This window comes from Myodes glareolus, chromosome 2, assembly GCF_982192425.1.
Source record: "Myodes glareolus chromosome 2, mMyoGla1.1, whole genome shotgun sequence".
NCBI lineage: Eukaryota > Metazoa > Chordata > Mammalia > Rodentia > Cricetidae > Myodes > Myodes glareolus.
The window spans coordinates 27,663,654-27,680,817 of NC_142027.1; the positions used below are offsets into that span (position 1 = coordinate 27,663,654).

The 17,164-nt window shown below is 40.1% G+C and overlaps 1 protein-coding gene across 7 annotated transcripts in view; it reads right to left on the reverse strand.

Annotated features, from left to right (window-relative positions):
• Robo1 (roundabout guidance receptor 1) overlaps positions 1-17,164 on the reverse strand; it is a 713,251-nt gene that overhangs the window by 19,299 nt on the left and 676,788 nt on the right. For all 7 annotated transcript variants that reach the window (XM_087899659.1, XM_087899654.1, XM_087899655.1 and 4 more), the window contains 3 exons: positions 15,604-15,711; positions 12,906-13,050; positions 9,150-9,398 (listed from right to left, as the gene is read on the reverse strand). In XM_087899659.1, the coding sequence (XP_087755785.1) occupies positions 9,150-9,398; positions 12,906-13,050; positions 15,604-15,711 (502 nt within the window). The remainder of the gene's footprint in view (positions 1-9,149; positions 9,399-12,905; positions 13,051-15,603; positions 15,712-17,164) is intronic.

Genomic DNA, 17,164 nt, shown 5'->3' on the forward strand with positions numbered 1-17,164 from the left:
TCAGGGTATCAGGGCCTTGAGGCAGTTGGCGACACGGTACCACAGCAGGAAGCAGAGGGTAATGAATGCTGCAGGCCTAACTGCTTTTCTTTATTTATACCATCCAGGGTAACATCCGTGGGATGGCAACACCCATAGTTGGCTAGGTGTTCCCCCCAATTAGGGCAATCGAGATACCTGTCCCTCCCCCCAACAGGCTTATCGCCCAAGTGTTGCAGGTGTTTCTAATTTCTGTACATTGACAATAAGAATTGTCGCATAAGTTCTTTTATTTATTCAAGTCAGAATAAAGATAATCAGTTCTCTAAATCTCATGTTTGTTCATTTAATTTTGTTCACTTAAAAAAAGGTGAGGTATAATCCTTATTTGGGATCACATTGTATTTGTGTTAAAGACTTTCTAATATTCCCAATTGTTTATTATTATTAAAGGTAATAAAAATTTGTCTTGAAACAGTTTGTTCTACACACATTTTTCTTCTCTTTTCTTTATTGCTACTCCTATTATTCAGAGCAAATGGAGTCATTCGTCTTGACAACATTCAGCAAAAATTCATATGATTAAAAAATACATATTCAGCATATGCCATAATTGCTTTTAGACGTTATTCTATTAAGAAAAGCTATGAGATCCAAGAACAATTTTCTCTGATTTAATCACTTACGAGTTCCACTAAAGGTTATGAACTCTTTTTAAACTCTCCTGCTTTTTAGTGTTACATTACATATCTGTTCAAACTTAACTGTATTTCTACCCTTCAACAGTGATGTTCAGCTGGGCAGGCTTGTGTGGATCTAGCCACTTGACCGTTCAATAAGGTTAATGCCATTTATTCTAAAGTCTCAGAATTTATTATGAATCAAAATAAGAAAATACCATAAAACCACACTTGAACTTATAAATAATGGGTCCTAGCCATTTGTCCAGATGAACACCATTTAAAAGTAAGTCTTTCCATAATTCACAGTGAGTTTAATACAGCAGAGACGGTGGAGATCATTTGGATAGTAATGGAAAGCAACACTTAACAAAGAGAATGACTCTTTTATTTGGAGCTTGCCCGCAGAAAAAGAAGACACAGGATTCTTCACGGAAAAGTCCTGTGTAGTGATGCCTCTCAAAGCCAGGTGGAAGAGATAAGGCAACGGAGGATGCCAAGTGCCATGATCCAGGGTAGCAGCTCATCAAATTCTACACCCTTCAGAAGAAAGGACTACTAATTCTGACCAGCTGAGAACCATCAGTAGAAGGCAGCTGTCATTAAGATCTGGCATGTCTGGGGCTGGAGAGATAGCCCAGTGGTTGAGAGCACTGGCTGCTCTTCCAGAGGACCCGGGTTCAAGTCCCAGCACCCATATGGCAGCTCACACCTGTCTGTAACTCCAGTTCCAGGAGATCTGATGCCAATGTACATAAAGTTAAATAAATGTTAAAAAAAAAAAAAGATCTGGCATGTCAGCTGGTAACCCCACAACATGGGCAGCTTCGAGAGAGGATACATGAATGCTAATTCACATAAAATTATGGCGGGGCTGGGCAAAGACTACAGGTGTCTAGGGATGCTCTCTTGGAGCACAGTTCTCATTACTAAAGCGAGTTAGTGGCAGTGCATCCCCTTCTCCATCATGAAAATGCTCATTGAGTAAGATGAGTTGGAAGAGGGTCCCAGTGCTGTCCCCTGAGAAGATGAGCTCGCATTTGCTGCTCACTTTCTCTCTCCTTTCCCTCCGGACTGGAAGAGGCAGGAGGACAAGATGAAAAGTCTTGATGGTGATGAGCCACTACTCCATGCACGAAAGCCCGCTACAAAGGACGTCTGGGAGTGAATGATTATGGTTTTTAAATGAACAGAGTTAAGTCTGAAATGAAAAGGAAGCAGACAGAGAGGTACCTAGCAGGTGGTCAATTCTCCCTATGGTTAACATCACCTGGGGTTCTGATGTGGCTGTGTACTATAAAGAGGAAAAAGGAAGTTCAACACCACACCATTTACAGTGCGGGCCTGCTGTTCTTTGAAGTAAGCGATTTTCTGCTTTGGATCCCAATAAATGGAGACACCTCAATAAACTTACTTTATTACTTAAAATTGAAAGCTATAAAAGAAATGATTTTGAAATACCACAGTCAACTCACTGAGACACTGGCCAGTCATATTTTACAGTGTTAATTAATTCTTGTAACTTGCTGGTTTGTTTTGTTATCATTTTACACAAGAGTATACTGAGATTCAAAGGCTGTAATGTTCCTGTAGATCTTCTATGTAGGTTCGAAATTGAAGGCGCATCCTATTTCCAAGGCTACCACTTTACTTCTAGGAATCATAACGGCTCCTCTCCCCACTTCATATTTTTTAATATAGGACAAGGACAGACATTTTAAAAATAGTTGTGTAAAGAAAAACACACTGAGAAATGAAAGTTCACACATTATATAAAAGAATTTTATGCATATAAGAACATAATATTACATAGAGTAGGCATGTCTTTACATATTTGCATATATACATATATAGGAATATATATATATATATATGTACACACACAAACTACACATATGCATTCCTACAACATAGGGGATTAGTTTTCATTTCTGGGTGGGTTTAATTTATCTGCATGTGTGGCACTAGAAGAAATATGAAAAATGTGCCAAAGCTGAAGTTATTTAAAAGATTAAAATGGATAATTGCTTCAATGTGGAATGTGTTGCACACAGAGAAGGAAAACCATTGTTCAATTTGGAGTGTAATAAAACTGTGTACTTAAAAGATAATTTACTGCCTTTGTCAGCGTTCACAGCCACAAGAGCAGGCAACTTTTGTATCTTTTTAAAGACATGTTTGGGTTTTAAGCACCAAGGGGACTATTCTGACCATCAATAGATGGCAATAAATTGCTGTGGAAACGCTAACTCCAGTGTGAAAGGAAGCCAATGTTGTTGTGCTTGGAGAATTTACATTCTGAAGAGAGAAAATACCTTCATGTTAAACAGGGACTAGCTTTTTAACTACAAACCACGCAAATTCCGAGAAAAGGCAGAAAAATTTATTCAAACCATCTGTAAATAAGGCCAGCACAGGGAATGTGTGATAAACATGTACAGTTTGAAATATGTAATATATTCTATTGGAAAACAAAAGGCTATTTCAGGATGGTGCACGCACATGGGGCTTGTCGCAAATGAACCTCAACCCTCTCGATTCTTCCCCTCAGGGGTTTCAGTGTCTCATGAAATAATGTACGCGTATATGTCTGCAACTGTCTGCAACTCACAGCACTCAGGGCTGCTGCAAAAATGATGCCCCCATAAATATGCTCCAGAGGAAGGGGAGCGAGCCCATTAGTGTAGGAAAGCATGTGTAGCCACAGCTCACCATTCAACACTTACCAACCCAGGCACAAACAGGAAAACCTCTGAGATTGTTTTTCAAAGGCTAGCATAGCATAAACGTTCATGTAATTAATGATATCCTATTTTTAGAAAGGAAATTTAATTTTGCTTTGTCATTCAGATTTCTTTTTCTCCCAAGAATACTAAGTTCAAGCTATTTATATTAAAAATACAAGGAAATTTCCTATCCCATATGTGAATGTTATTTTCATTGTTCGGGATATTTTTGTTAAATATCAACTTTAGCAAGGCAGCATCAACCTTTGAAACAACAGATGTGAATGAAGTTTAAACACATTATTTTTATTGTAACCAACTAAAAAATTAGCAATTCCCACTTTACTAAGTCTTAAACATAAATGGATTATCTTGAGAATACACTGGAGAAATTACAATATTTATAATTCAAGTCTCTTTCTCTTGTGCGTGCGTGCGTGTGTGTGTGTGTGTGTGTGCGCGTGCGTGCGTGTGTGTGTGTGTGTGTGTGTGTGTGTGTGCGTGTTGCACATGGAGCCAGATGACAATCTTGGGTATTGCTCCTTGCTCTTCAGGTAGTATAGGTTATGTTGTTGTCAAAACAGGTTACACTGGCTGGACAGGAGTCAGCTTATTCCCATCTCTACACGGATAGGATGACAAGAGGAATATACCATGCCTAGCTTATTTTTCATAGATTCTGCAGATGAAGAGCAGTCCCTCAAACTTGCATGGTAAGGATTTTACCAATTAAACTATCTCTTCAGCCCAACAATGTAAGCCTTTAAATTCTTACTAAATTTCATGGTGTTATAATGCTTTGACTTCTAAACTTTTCTTAATATATATCATAGTATTTATATATGTCCTTAATTAATAGGCATAAAGTTAATGAATACATGCATTTTAACATTTACTACACCTATTATAATAAATATATTAGATATTTCAATCAATGAGAACATTACCAGCAAAAAAAAATAGAGGGAACATTTTATTTTTTTAGACAAATAATAATTTTAAATCATATATAACAAACATAGGCTAAAATATGCATATTTTAACTGTGTTTTTCAGTATATTTATAACAACCTCCTACTCCAAATTATCTTTTAAAATGAGAGTTGGTTACTCTCCCATAAAGAAAAAGATTTTTATCTTCTATCTGAATAGGCCACATGAGTTCTTTGAGCAATACAATATAGCAGACGTTAAGGATAACCCCCGGTTCTCATGTGGTCCTTAATTGGTCTGACAACTTTTTTTGCCTTGACTTGAAGGCAGCTGCCACTGCAAAGTGCTGATTTCCTGAGACTCTTATGTTATGAGAAGCCTGGTCTATGGGGTGAGAACCTGGAGGAGAATATTAACTGGCAACAGAGAAAAGCCACAGAGTTCTGAGACCTCATGGGGATAAGATGAGAAGCAAGCCACTTGACAGGAGAGTTGAACTAGAGATGGGGATTCTACAAGAATCTTTTCAGAATTCCTGATCTGTGGACACCATAAAATGGTTGTGCCAGTGACCAAAGTTTAGAAGAGCTTGTTAGACAGCGAGAGAAGAATTTCTGGTGAATAAAACAGACACCGCAGTTCAAACACACGTGGAAGATACAAACAGTAAATCACATGCTCACAACACAGTATTACAGACGTCCCTTGAAAGAGGTTGGATAGGACCCGGAAGTGTCTAAATTCATATTGAGGTAACAGGGAATGGGGATTTGACATTCATTCTTGAATCTAAAGGACACACGGGTGTTAGGAAGACATGATGGTGTTCTACAACGAAGACTTAGAACATGCAAAGATCTTGGGGTGAGCAAAAATAGTGTTCAATCCTGAATTGAAAGAAGTGTCTGATGACAGCAACCGCTGCGACCATGGGTAAGGATGAAGTGATTGAAGAAGAGGTCATAGACTAACGCTATCTCTGTTTTCAGGAAGATGGGAAGTCACTGAAGGACTTCGAGCAGTCTGAACTGCAGGAAAATGCTTCAGCAGAGTCTGCAGCAGGAATTCTGACTGAACAAGGGGCAACTACATACAAGACCATTCAGTGGACGTGACAAGCATGTAGTCAAGGGGAATGGCTGCCAGAAGAAACAGAGTACATTAGGACTGGTGTCTGTGTGTCACTTGTAGTAACATGCCGGAGTGATATTTAGGTAGTTAAGGCTTTCAGGAAAACAAGTACTTGGATATACGGGCATACAGGATATAAAATGAGATCTGTAGAGACATAACTGTCGTTAATGCGTGCAACAGCGGTGAAGTAGCGGGGTGATGCAAAACAGAACACATCTGTTTGACAGACACACGGTTGAACAGGCAGAGAACGAAAGTAGAGGCTGCATTCAAGATTTAACTCCAGATGAGATTCCACCATTGTTCACTCGCGGAAAAGGAAGACACAAGGTAAACACCAACATTCAGGAACAGGTTAAATAGCTTACAAGATACATTTAACACCAAAATATCTATGTTAGAGAAGATCGCCATAGAAAACACACTGCAATGGAAATAGCAGCTTGTGAAAGAATGCTAACAGATGGTACGGAAAGCAATGAGAAAATATGCAGAGATAAGGGCTTCTGAAGCTCCTTTTTTATGTGTGCAACTATCTAACTTACTTTATTTTTTCTGAAGTTATAAAATAATTACACCATTTTCTCTTCCCTTTCCTCCCTCCACCCTCTCCCTTTACTGAACCTTTTGACATGATTACCTGATTACATAGGTTATTGTCACTTTTATAATTTCTATATTGCCAAAAGTGGACCTTTATTTTGAAAATGCCTATAATAAAAATATAGAATATGATTGTTGCAAAAAGCAATAAGCACTATTAATTTTTTAAAGTGTGTTTTCATTGAACTTATCAATGTCCAGTGTCTAGTCTAGCAATGCTGCTGGAAATCAGGTTCATGTACCCTCATGCACTGAATATAATAGCTCCCAAGGCATTCAGTATAATGAAATTGCTTTTAAGCTCAGGTATTTAAATGCTTTTCCCAACTATAAAGTTTCTCTATATCAAATAGTAGAAAAAGCACTGAGAAATTCAAAGACTCAGGAATTCTCTTCTCAAAGAGTCTTTAATTCAAATAAAAGAACAGATACAAATGCCAAAGCAACAAGCAATCCGAATAGCATGGCGGCACAGGTGTGAAAAAAGCTTTGGGGAAAGCATGAAAAAACCTGCTCACTCCCCCACCCAGGCTCAGGGTCAGGAGCAGAAGAGGTGAAGAGACTGTACGGACCATAGGATAAGGGAGTTTCCTGGGAGATTGTGTTTTGAGGAATGCTAGACGCCACACTGAGATCATGCCACCATGACTGTCTGAAGAGGAGCTGAACAGGAGCACATCAGCGGACATTCTGACCCAGACTGGGAGAGCTGAAGAGGCCTTAGCCCTACATAAAGAAACACAGGAAGCGAAGGAATGTTGAGAGCGGAAGATATAGTCTTCGCTGGGGAAGAACACACCATTGGATAGTCAATACCAAATGGTCAGCCCTGAAAATGTACATAGAGAGATTGAGCAGGGCATATTTATGTATTGAGAAATATATGTGTACATATACATACATACACATATAAAAATATATATACATACATACACACATATTTGCACATAACAACAATGAATGGGAAAAGAGGGCATGGATTTGCAGAAGAGCAAGAAAGGATATATGGGAGAGAATTTCAAGGGAGGAAGGGAAGGAGAAATGAGGTAATTATGTTATAATCTCAAAAAATAAAAACTAATTTAAAGGAAAAATGTGGCTTAGAGTTCCCCAGGCAACTGGGGGACAGCTTTGGAGAGGGGCAGCAAGCAGACTTGCAAGACTGAGCCATAGTCGGCTGATCACTCTAAGTTCTACATAAGACAGCCACTAAGCTCAAGAAACATAAAAATATTGTAATACTCAGGAACAAAGTCTGCAATGGCTAAGCAAATTTGACAGCTATCAGAATATAAGTAGTGGATCAATCAGTTCATAGGGTGAAGGTACCGTATGTTGACAGCAGCCTGTTCCAGACACTTAACTTGCATTATCTTACTTGATTCCCAGGACAACTCATAAAATGCTGTCAGGCAGGAAGCTAGAGAGGGATAAAGACTGGGCAGCAAAGGAATGGAGAAAAATAATGCAAGCAGAATACAGAGGGCTAAGGTGTAAATGGGAACCCCGGAGGTAGAAGTTAAACCACATTAAGTGGCGGGGACCCTGGAATGAGAAGAGAGGGTTCAGGGGAAGAAACTTTCCAGGCCACTGAGTTAACAGTGAAGTCAGGGATTGGAAGACAATGGGGAGGCAAGGTCAGGATAGAGAAAATGGAACTCACTTTTGTTTCAAAGGAATGTGGAAAGGCTTACGAAGGGAAGGCAAGAGGACAGGCTAGCCAAAAGGCAGTGTAGGGACCCACATCTGTTACTCCTGTAGTAGGGAAGTATGGAGAATCAGCACAAGTTCAATGACAGCCTGGGCTATACACAGAGATCCTGTCTCAACAGAGCAAAATATAAGCAAGTAACTTAGTAAACGAACAAACCACCACCATCAACAAAAGAAATAAAAAGACCGTAGAATAATCTGGAAGAGAGTAGTTCCAAAGGCAACCCAGAGGGGTGTAGCTAGGCAACAGGAAATTTAGGTAATTTCAGAGAATGAAAGAATGCTGAGGTATCCCAGAGCTTAATGGTGTCTATTAGCGCCTCATTTGCTTTTAATAAGAATAGCAGAGATGGTCTGTGACCTTAATAGGGAAAAGAGATGCCTTATTTGTTCTCAATCTTCATATAGTTGCAAGGATTAATACTATGAATTTACATATATGGCAACCCAGCTCGACACAGACAGAGATCTCCATCATTCATAAGAAGGTTTAAAAATCTCCTTCTGTAAAGACAGCATGCCATTTACATTTAGTAATAAGCTCTCAGGGTACTTAATAAGCACTGTAAATTGTGTCTTAATCTACAGGGTTAAATTCAAGTAGCATATGCTAGAATTTGTTTTATTCACGAATATTGAAGAAAAATCTTCTGAGGCAAATAATGCAAGCAGATTCAAAGGAATCAGTAAAGCCACAGATACATAACACAATGTGTCAAGGTCAATAAAACAGTACAAACAAAATCATCAATGAGAGAAACTAACAAGACACAGTAATAGTTTTTCTGTGGTAGAAACGACATGCATATTCATTGTAGTAATAAAATGGATTGTTGGAGATGCTCAATAGATAAAAAAAAATGCCTGGGCATGCACGTTGATAGTCACACTTATACACATGTGTCCTTTTTGTACCCTGGACAGAAATATTCCAGCCCGCTAGTTACACCAAAATAAAGAAATCTGAAGCCAACATAAAATAAACATACTAACCCTTTTACAATGATATTTTGCTGGACTTAAAATGACAGGAGAAAAAGTCTTTTTTCTGCAGATCGAAGAGGCATCTTGTCCATATATAGGAAAAATTAGAGCATGAAACATGCACCATCAACAACATAGGACTCACCATGAGACAGGTGCTCATGAATATAATTATCATAAGCATAGGCACATTATCTTCCAGTTACCAGTTCATGGGGGTCGATTGAGCTAATGTGAGAATCAACAGGGTTATTGGTGTGTCCATTCATTGTGCGGGCCGGTAGCCCAAGCACACACTTATGTGACTCAAAAATTGTTTTCATGGTATACCATTCAACTACTATCTCTGAGGAGTAGAAATCCTGATTAGCCAGCAAGGCAGCTAGAGAGAACGTACCTCCTGTCTGGCTGGTGGGCCATGTGGCCAATGTCTTCTGGACAATCCTGTAACATGGGCTGGAGCTCCTCCTGGGGCGAAGGGGTGAGAGTAGCTGTGGACTGGTGGCTATAGGACACAGCTGCTGGAGAAGAAGCAGCCCCCCGCACTGGAGGTGTGGGGCCCCTTTCATCTTCCTCCTCTTCTAATTCATCCTGCTGCAAATACATCCTTGCAGGTGGCACAGGACATGGCATTTCTTGGTCATAGCTACAACAAATTATAAGAATGCGCAGTAAACTATTTGTATGAGAGAGTGCTGACACTCAATTCCATTCAGATCTGTAGGTTCTGGGTCTCATTAAGGAATCGTTATGAAGAAATAGCTCATTGGTAGAAGTGATTCGATCGTACGATAGCGTAGTATAGGAGCAAGAAAGTCTCACAAAAGGAAATAGCTTTGCATAGTTGTTTGAGAGCATCGCCAACAACCTTGGGACCTTCTGGCTCTGTCATTCATAGATTCTTTAGGAAAAGATGGAAAGGTTGTTGCAAATGGCCCAAGCTGATGTTCTAAGCAGGGAGAAACCCTTTCAAAGGGACTCAGGTTATTTAGTCTAGCACCACCCATGTTTCCTCTGACACAACAAAGTATTGGTTCTTTAGTTGAATATGAGACTGGCTGGTTTGTAGTTAGGGTTTTGAATGCAAAGCACAATGGCTTGAGCAATCAGATGCCTTTTTATCCAAGACAGAGCTGTGATGGGCATCGGGATGAGACCAGGGGAAAGCAAGTGCTCAGGACACTTGCATGCACTTTGATGGCAGAGAAACATCATACTGTATAAGCTGCATACTTCTTCTTCTTCTTACTTTCTGTCCCTTAATTGTTCTTTTTCTTCTATATCATAGAGACCCCAGGTCTTGCTTTATAATCCAGGCTAGCCTCAGTCTCAGAATCTGGTGTGGCTTCCTTACCACGGAGATGATAGGCAAGCACCATGAAGCCGCTTCTGTAAGCCCCCTCTTTACTAATATCCCACAACCTGCCTGACTTCCCTCAGTTGGAAGAGCTGATGCGCAAACGCTGCGGTGAATTTGTGTATTCTTTTACTTTTTAAATTCTAATAAGTTATCCTCTGCCTCTCTTGCCTATGTGACCTTTGTTCCCAAGAAGTACCATAATTTGCGCTCATATCTAAATATCTTATAGTGTATTCTTTATATTTTTCTCTCTTGTGCATCAAATCATTCCCCCAGCCAGCAAGAACTCTGCAGTCTACTCCTTTGCCCGTGTTTGCTGTCTGCACCCACTGCATTAACCTTTCAACTCATCTCTTGGCTTCTGATAATTCCTCTCTCCAGGATCTTCAGTGGCTCCAAATCTGCACAATTAATTGTACACCACTCAGAGATCATTCATTTACCCCAAAGCAATAAACTATTCTTTCATTGCTTAAAAAATAAAACAGACACAGGCCAGATACTCAAGTATCTGCCGATCTGGTCTCCAGCTGCCTTCCGAGCTTCCTCCCTCCCTCCCATGTGTTTCCTGTTAGCTCTCTAGGAGTCCACATCTCTGTGTGGTCCCAGTGTCCATAAACCCCCGTCCGCTATTCAGAACCTTCTCATGTGTCAAGATGGCGAACAACTGCCATTTGATCAGAGAGCCTTCATCCTTCCCATTCAAAGCCATCCTCTTTGGGGAGCCGTTGTAGTGCCTAAAGGTTTTGTTTTATTCTTTTCTTTCTTCCTATAAACTTCATGCTAATAGTGTGTGTGTGTGTGTGTGTGTGTGTGTGCGTGCGCGCACGTGTGTACTAAGCAGTAACTACTGTAGAAAAGTGGTTGGGACAGCAACCTTTTAAAAACAACAGCTGAGCAGATCTTTGTTACTTGCACATTCCGTGCCTGCAAATTTACTGACTCAGTAAAATTTATATATAACCGCAACATCGGCCTGGGTGGTACTTTCATGGTCATTCCCACATCTGCACAGGGGCCCAGATCAAGTCACCTGCTGTGTATGTTCCCAGATGAGGTTAAAAAAAATGTATAAATAACATGACCTGCTTTCAGGAGTTCATGTTTACACCCCAAATAACCACCCTCCTAGCAGCTTTCATAGCTCTGAGCTTCTTTCTTAATTTCTTTCATTTTTTTGATTTTTGCACAATATTGTTGATTTTCCTATTTATTGTGACACCCAATGGAGGTGCCGAAGTACCACTAAACTGAGGAAGGTATGTGTAAGGAAGGTGACGGGCTTCATGTCCCTTAGAGGTGACCATGCCCAGAAATGATCTAGGGCTGTTGGCTGCGGGCATCACATTAAGGAAGAACAGAGGTTAACTAAAATATTTTAAACAAAGTGCCCATAAAATATAAGGATCCACTGACAAAAGTCATGGAGGGGAGGCTCCTGGGAACTCCTTTCTCCTCTCTGAGCATTCATTTCAGTAACTGAGCATCACCAGCATAACTGTTACACATATGAGACTTGCTATAGACATTTTCTGTATAAGAACTTTACTTAATGAAATATTATTAGGAAACAGAAAGATGGGGCTTTACTTATGGGCAGAACTGAAACTGTTAAAGCCTTTTTTTGTGGAGAACAAAATAATCAAGCCCTATTTCTGTTATTTCGAGTCACTGAAAAGACTGTGTGTTCAGGTGCATTACACTTTCTGCTGTTTAGTTTCTGTTAGGAAGTTTCTCCTTTGATGCCAGTGGCGCACCATGTCCAGTGATAGATTCGGGAAAGTGTAAACAGCACACTTAAATTTTACCATGCGGTGTATTTGTACTAAAAATGCTTTCAGAATCAGCTCTGCAAAATTTAAATTTCTAAACAAACTGTTTGCAGCACAATGTAATATTATCTAAGAGTGCTATATTAAGTATAGCACTTTCGCAAACTCGGATGTGACCCAATAGTCCACTTCTCAGCCCTGAAGCCTGCTATACTTAATATAGAAGATGACAGAAACATAGCACAATGTATTTGTGTTTCCAGAGACACTGAAGATAGAAAACATATAGTGGCCGGGCAGTGGTGGTGTACGCTTTCAATGCTGGCAGAGGCAAGGGAAGGGGGCAGGGGCACTGATGGGGTTAGGGGTGGGGGCAGAGGCAGAGGCAATAGGACTCTGTGAGTTCAAGGCCAGCCTGGTCTACAGAGCAAGTTCCAAGGTCTAGTGCTACATTGAGAAACCCTGCCTCAAAGTCCCCCCTCCCAAAGTAAGTCCAGTGAAAACACTATTGGACAGGGATTTTTCCATTCTATTACTATCTTATGGGGTTAACATCATACAATATGTTTTTACACAGACTTCGGTTGTTCTATGAGTATGTGAATTTATTTGAAATATCATGAGCTTACACATATATACACTATTTTTAATACATGCATAACGTGTACACATATGTGAGTAATTAGATGCACATGTGTATGCATACAATATGTGTGTCAAAGAAGTTTCCTAAAACGTAATTAAGATTTGAAGCAGCCCTAGGGAGAGTGTCTATATGTGTGTATATAAAACACGTGTATATATAGTACACGGGTCTAATTTTCAGACGCTAAGGAAATTTCCCAAACATTAATTCATATTTGAGATTTCCCTGAGGAGGGCCCTTAAGTCCTTCTGTTTGACTTAGAGGCTGGTGTCTGTGAACTTGAGTAACCTCCTTCGGCAATACAGGTGAGCCCTGGTTCATCTGCTCTGGAGAACACAGGCAGCAGAGCACCTCTCACCGGGACAGCCCCCTTACCTTTCATCTACGGACAGGCTGTATTCTTCACTGTTGCTATGTGGGGGAGGATGTGCAGGAGGAGGGGGAAGCAAGTCTGCCCAGTTCATTCCGCCCTGCTTGGGTGCCTTTGGTGTCCGTGCCCCTTTCTTGTGTCCCTGACTCCCTAGAAAAGGAATAAAATACAGGTCTTTTGTTTCTGATTCTTACATTTTATTTTCCATTATTAAAGGTTTTAATGTTTTCTGCTACTATTCTACAGTTCATCACACACACACACGCACACACACACACACACACGCACTCACTTTTCATCATTAAGCAAAACCTGATACAAGAGGCCAAATACTGCCAAGTTCAACTGCCAAGTACACAGCAAAGGAAGCAACATAAGCGTAAGTGAATTTTACAAGTCATATCATTAATAGCAATCTTCCTAGAGCAATTAATTGCACTATGGATTATCATCTGAAACAAATGAGCTGTGGACATATTTTCTGGAGAGCCTTTTTATTATTTAATTGCTGAATCCTAAAATACAATAAAATACAGATACGATCTATTAGTGTTCTACTGTAGCATTAAATCACTGAATATATATAATTTGTACTTGTCCATTGCAATGTTTCAGTCACAATGAGACTGCTCATTTTCCTGGGGAAGGAGAGGTAGGGTAAGATAAATTGCCAGAAGAACTAATACATTTAATGACAAAAGAAGGAAAAAAGCACATCTTAAAAGCGTATTTTAAACCACTATTTCTATAAAATTAGGCTTATAATAATAATAAAAAATTACATTCCTGAATATTTTCAGGAGACTGAAGTAGCCTAACTATTCAATTACTAAGGTGGTTTGATTTTAGAATGAACTTAATCTTTAAACATTGGTAACTGCATCTAAACTATTTTTTTTTTTGAGAGTTTTAAGTCAAAAGATACTGAGAGACGAAACTCTTCCACTTAGTGGATTTCAGACTCATGCTTATATTATGAGTGCTTAGTCTGTAATTGTTTTTTCTCAGATGAGTCCCCAATACCACAGAATTACTTTAATTTTTCCTTATGACTCTGAAACAAGTCCCACGGGAGATGAAGCAGGCCTTGGCTTATTCAACGAGCCTTTAAAATGGTTTTAAGTCCCTTGGGACTTTTCAGGCACAGGGACTGTTTGTCATGCTGGCTGGGCTTGGACTGGTCTGTTATTGCATACATTGTAGGTGGAAGGGCAAGGCAGCTGTTAGTCATAAACGGTGACTATCAGGCTAATGCTTGTGTGCATCTGTTCTCTTACACCTCCACCTGCAGTGGAGGACCATGGGCATGTGTGATGGAGGTGCACTAAGCTGGGTCTTCCTCTTGGCTTTCTCACCTGCATCCTCCCTAAGAACAGCATCTGCCCTAAGATGCTGAACAGCGCAGGCCTCCCCTGAATTTCATTCATGGGCTTTGCTCTCCTTCACCTTTAAGATTTGAAAGTTTCAAATCTTCAGTATCCTTTCATCAAAGCCCCATAGAATAACCAATGATCACAGCAGTTTCAAGATCAGGTATCTAACATGGCAAATGCAGAAGCCAACTGAAAATCAATAACCTAGAATTATGTTATTCCCTAATCATTTACAGTTTCCTCTACAAATAGTCAAGAATTCCAAGAGGAAATGGCATATAGTAACCAAATGCTTAAATATTGTATATGATTTACCCAAAAAACGGACACTTGAAATTTTATTCAAAGCATGGAGTTTTTTCACTTTGAAGAAAAGAAAAAAAATCATGTAATACTTTGAAAAGAAGAATATTCAGTATAATCTGAGAAAAATCTAAAATGGTAAAGAATCATTTCTGAGCTCCTTAAATTCACTTAAGAACCTTTCCGGCAAGGCTAGACAATGCCACACCATTGTGCCTCGGGTAAGGGAAGACAGGAAACAGCATATGTGAGCATCATTACAGAAGAGGGCAGGACCACTCGGCACAAAGACCCTAGCAACAACTCCCCCAGTTGCCAGGAAGCTCCATTCTTCCCTGTCCTGGAGAAGCATGCTCCACTTACGATCAATCGCACTGTTCTCATTGTGGTGTGACTCGCCACATGTTAGTTCTAATAATGAACCGCCTTTAATTACAAAAACAGAACTTAACTGCCAGCAAACTCCCATCTGCAGCCCTATCAGGAAAACAGCTGGCAGGCAGCTGCAGCCGCACCCGGACCCACGGGGAAGCCTCGCTGTGGCTTCTGAGGCAGGACAGGCTGAGACTGGGAGGAAACTTCCTGAGCTTTCCAGCAAGAACTGGGAGATCTTAGAGAGACTGTGAACTATGAGAGGTTCCTGACACCCCTCCAGCCCAGATTACTGTTTCTCAGGCTTTCTTCTCCTGAAGTGCCCCAAGTGGTAACTTAGTCAGCAAATTAATCATGGTGTACTATTTGGGGCTATGTTTTGGCTAAGGGAAGAAAAAGAAGTTTCATCGCCTTGAAACATTATTTTATACTTTTGACTTTGCTAAGACTCAGTAACAAAGAAGGAAACACGAGGCGTGGTATCTGATGCCAGATAGGACGGGAGCTGTTTATTGGGCAGTCCCTGCTTTAACTTGCAGACCAGATCCGCGTCTGCAACTCCTAGTATCCAAAATGATGAGACACATCAGTACGGAAACTCATTAGCACTCCGCTCAACATTTCTCTCCAAGAGAGAGGCCATGTCTATACTTACCAGACGTACTACTGCCCCGATCTGAGCTGTTGTAAGATCCTCCGGTATTCTGGTCATAGGACTGGTTGTACGGAATGGTTGGGGGGATTGTGTCATTTGCCCGATAATCTAGACATTTCAGATAGAAAAAAAAGTTGTTTATTTCTGCCCAGTTATTGCATGTTTGTTTGGTTTATATTTCTAAGTAATGGAAGAAGCCAGCTGGATCATGTCCTAGTCTGGTTTCATTTTTTTCTCTTCAGATTATCAGAGTAGATAAAAAGCTTCTAGTTGAAGCAGACACACATACATGTATGTAGTTGAAGCAGACACATACATGTATGTGTTTTTTACATGTAACTCCCTCCTTCTCTCTCACTCACTCCCTCCATCCTCACCCTCTCTGCAGAGTAGAGGTACTGTAAACTAAGACAGATGCCAACTGCAGCCAGACATAACCATTGTTCATTCTCCTAGGCTGCCTCTCTGCCTAAACACACCAAGACAGCGCTTTATAGTCTAGCTTCAAAGCGTAACGTATTGGGCAGATTAGCTACATACCCAACTCTGGTTATATAGTAACAGAACTGAAAGATGTCAGCAAAATAAATCTAGTAAAGATCTATTCCCAATAAGAAAAGTATCTTAATTCAGCCCAGCAATGCTGCTCCTTGCTCGGGCAGAGGTGACAATGTAAACCCATAAGCCTGCCACTGGCACATGAGACAGCACTGAATTCTTCAGTCTGTTTGCATTCCAGAATATTTACTATCTTTTCACATGCTTAATTTGCTCTCAAGCAGTATAAATGAGCAGACGTTCTAAACTATTTATACACAGAACTTCTAGACCTTTCCAAGGCTCACAGTAAAAGCACACAGTATGGTAGAAAAATGAGAGAGGACTATGAATGACCACAGTGAACCCCACGACTGTATAAACTGTCCTATCCCTGTCAGTGATTGTCAAGAGCTTCTGCAGGAGCTTTAATGCCTTTCATTAAATGGGGCTATTATATCAATCAAGTGCTTCCTTAAACTTGGGAAAATGTTAGATGACTTTATTATGAAATTAAAACACATAGCATGGATTTAATCAAATGAAATGCTTAAATTACTCTTTGGTAATCTCGAGGAGTAAGCCCCAAGAAAATAAATCCTTGTCTCTAATTACTTACAGAGAAATGCATCTTTCACCTGTGTACTCGCTCAACATTGTCCCATCTATTCAAATGAGAGCAATCTTTTTTTTACAGAGAGGTACAACTTTGCAATTCACACTATTATGGCAGTAGCCTGAAGAACTACAGAGGAATCAAGTACCTGTCTCCTCCGAGCCACACATTACAATACGGAGACATTCCCCGCAGGCCACACAATAGCATTCCAGTGCTTTCAGTTAATATTAAACTCAATTTATTTTTGGTTCTATACTGACAGACTTCAATCAGGTCAACCACAGAAATTTAGGTCCTAGAATTATACAGTATAGCAGGCAGAGGAACCACATGAAGCGATACAAGAAACTGAACCACTTCTCCAGTTCGAGTTTAATTTAATTATTTTTTTCTTCAGTTTGATAT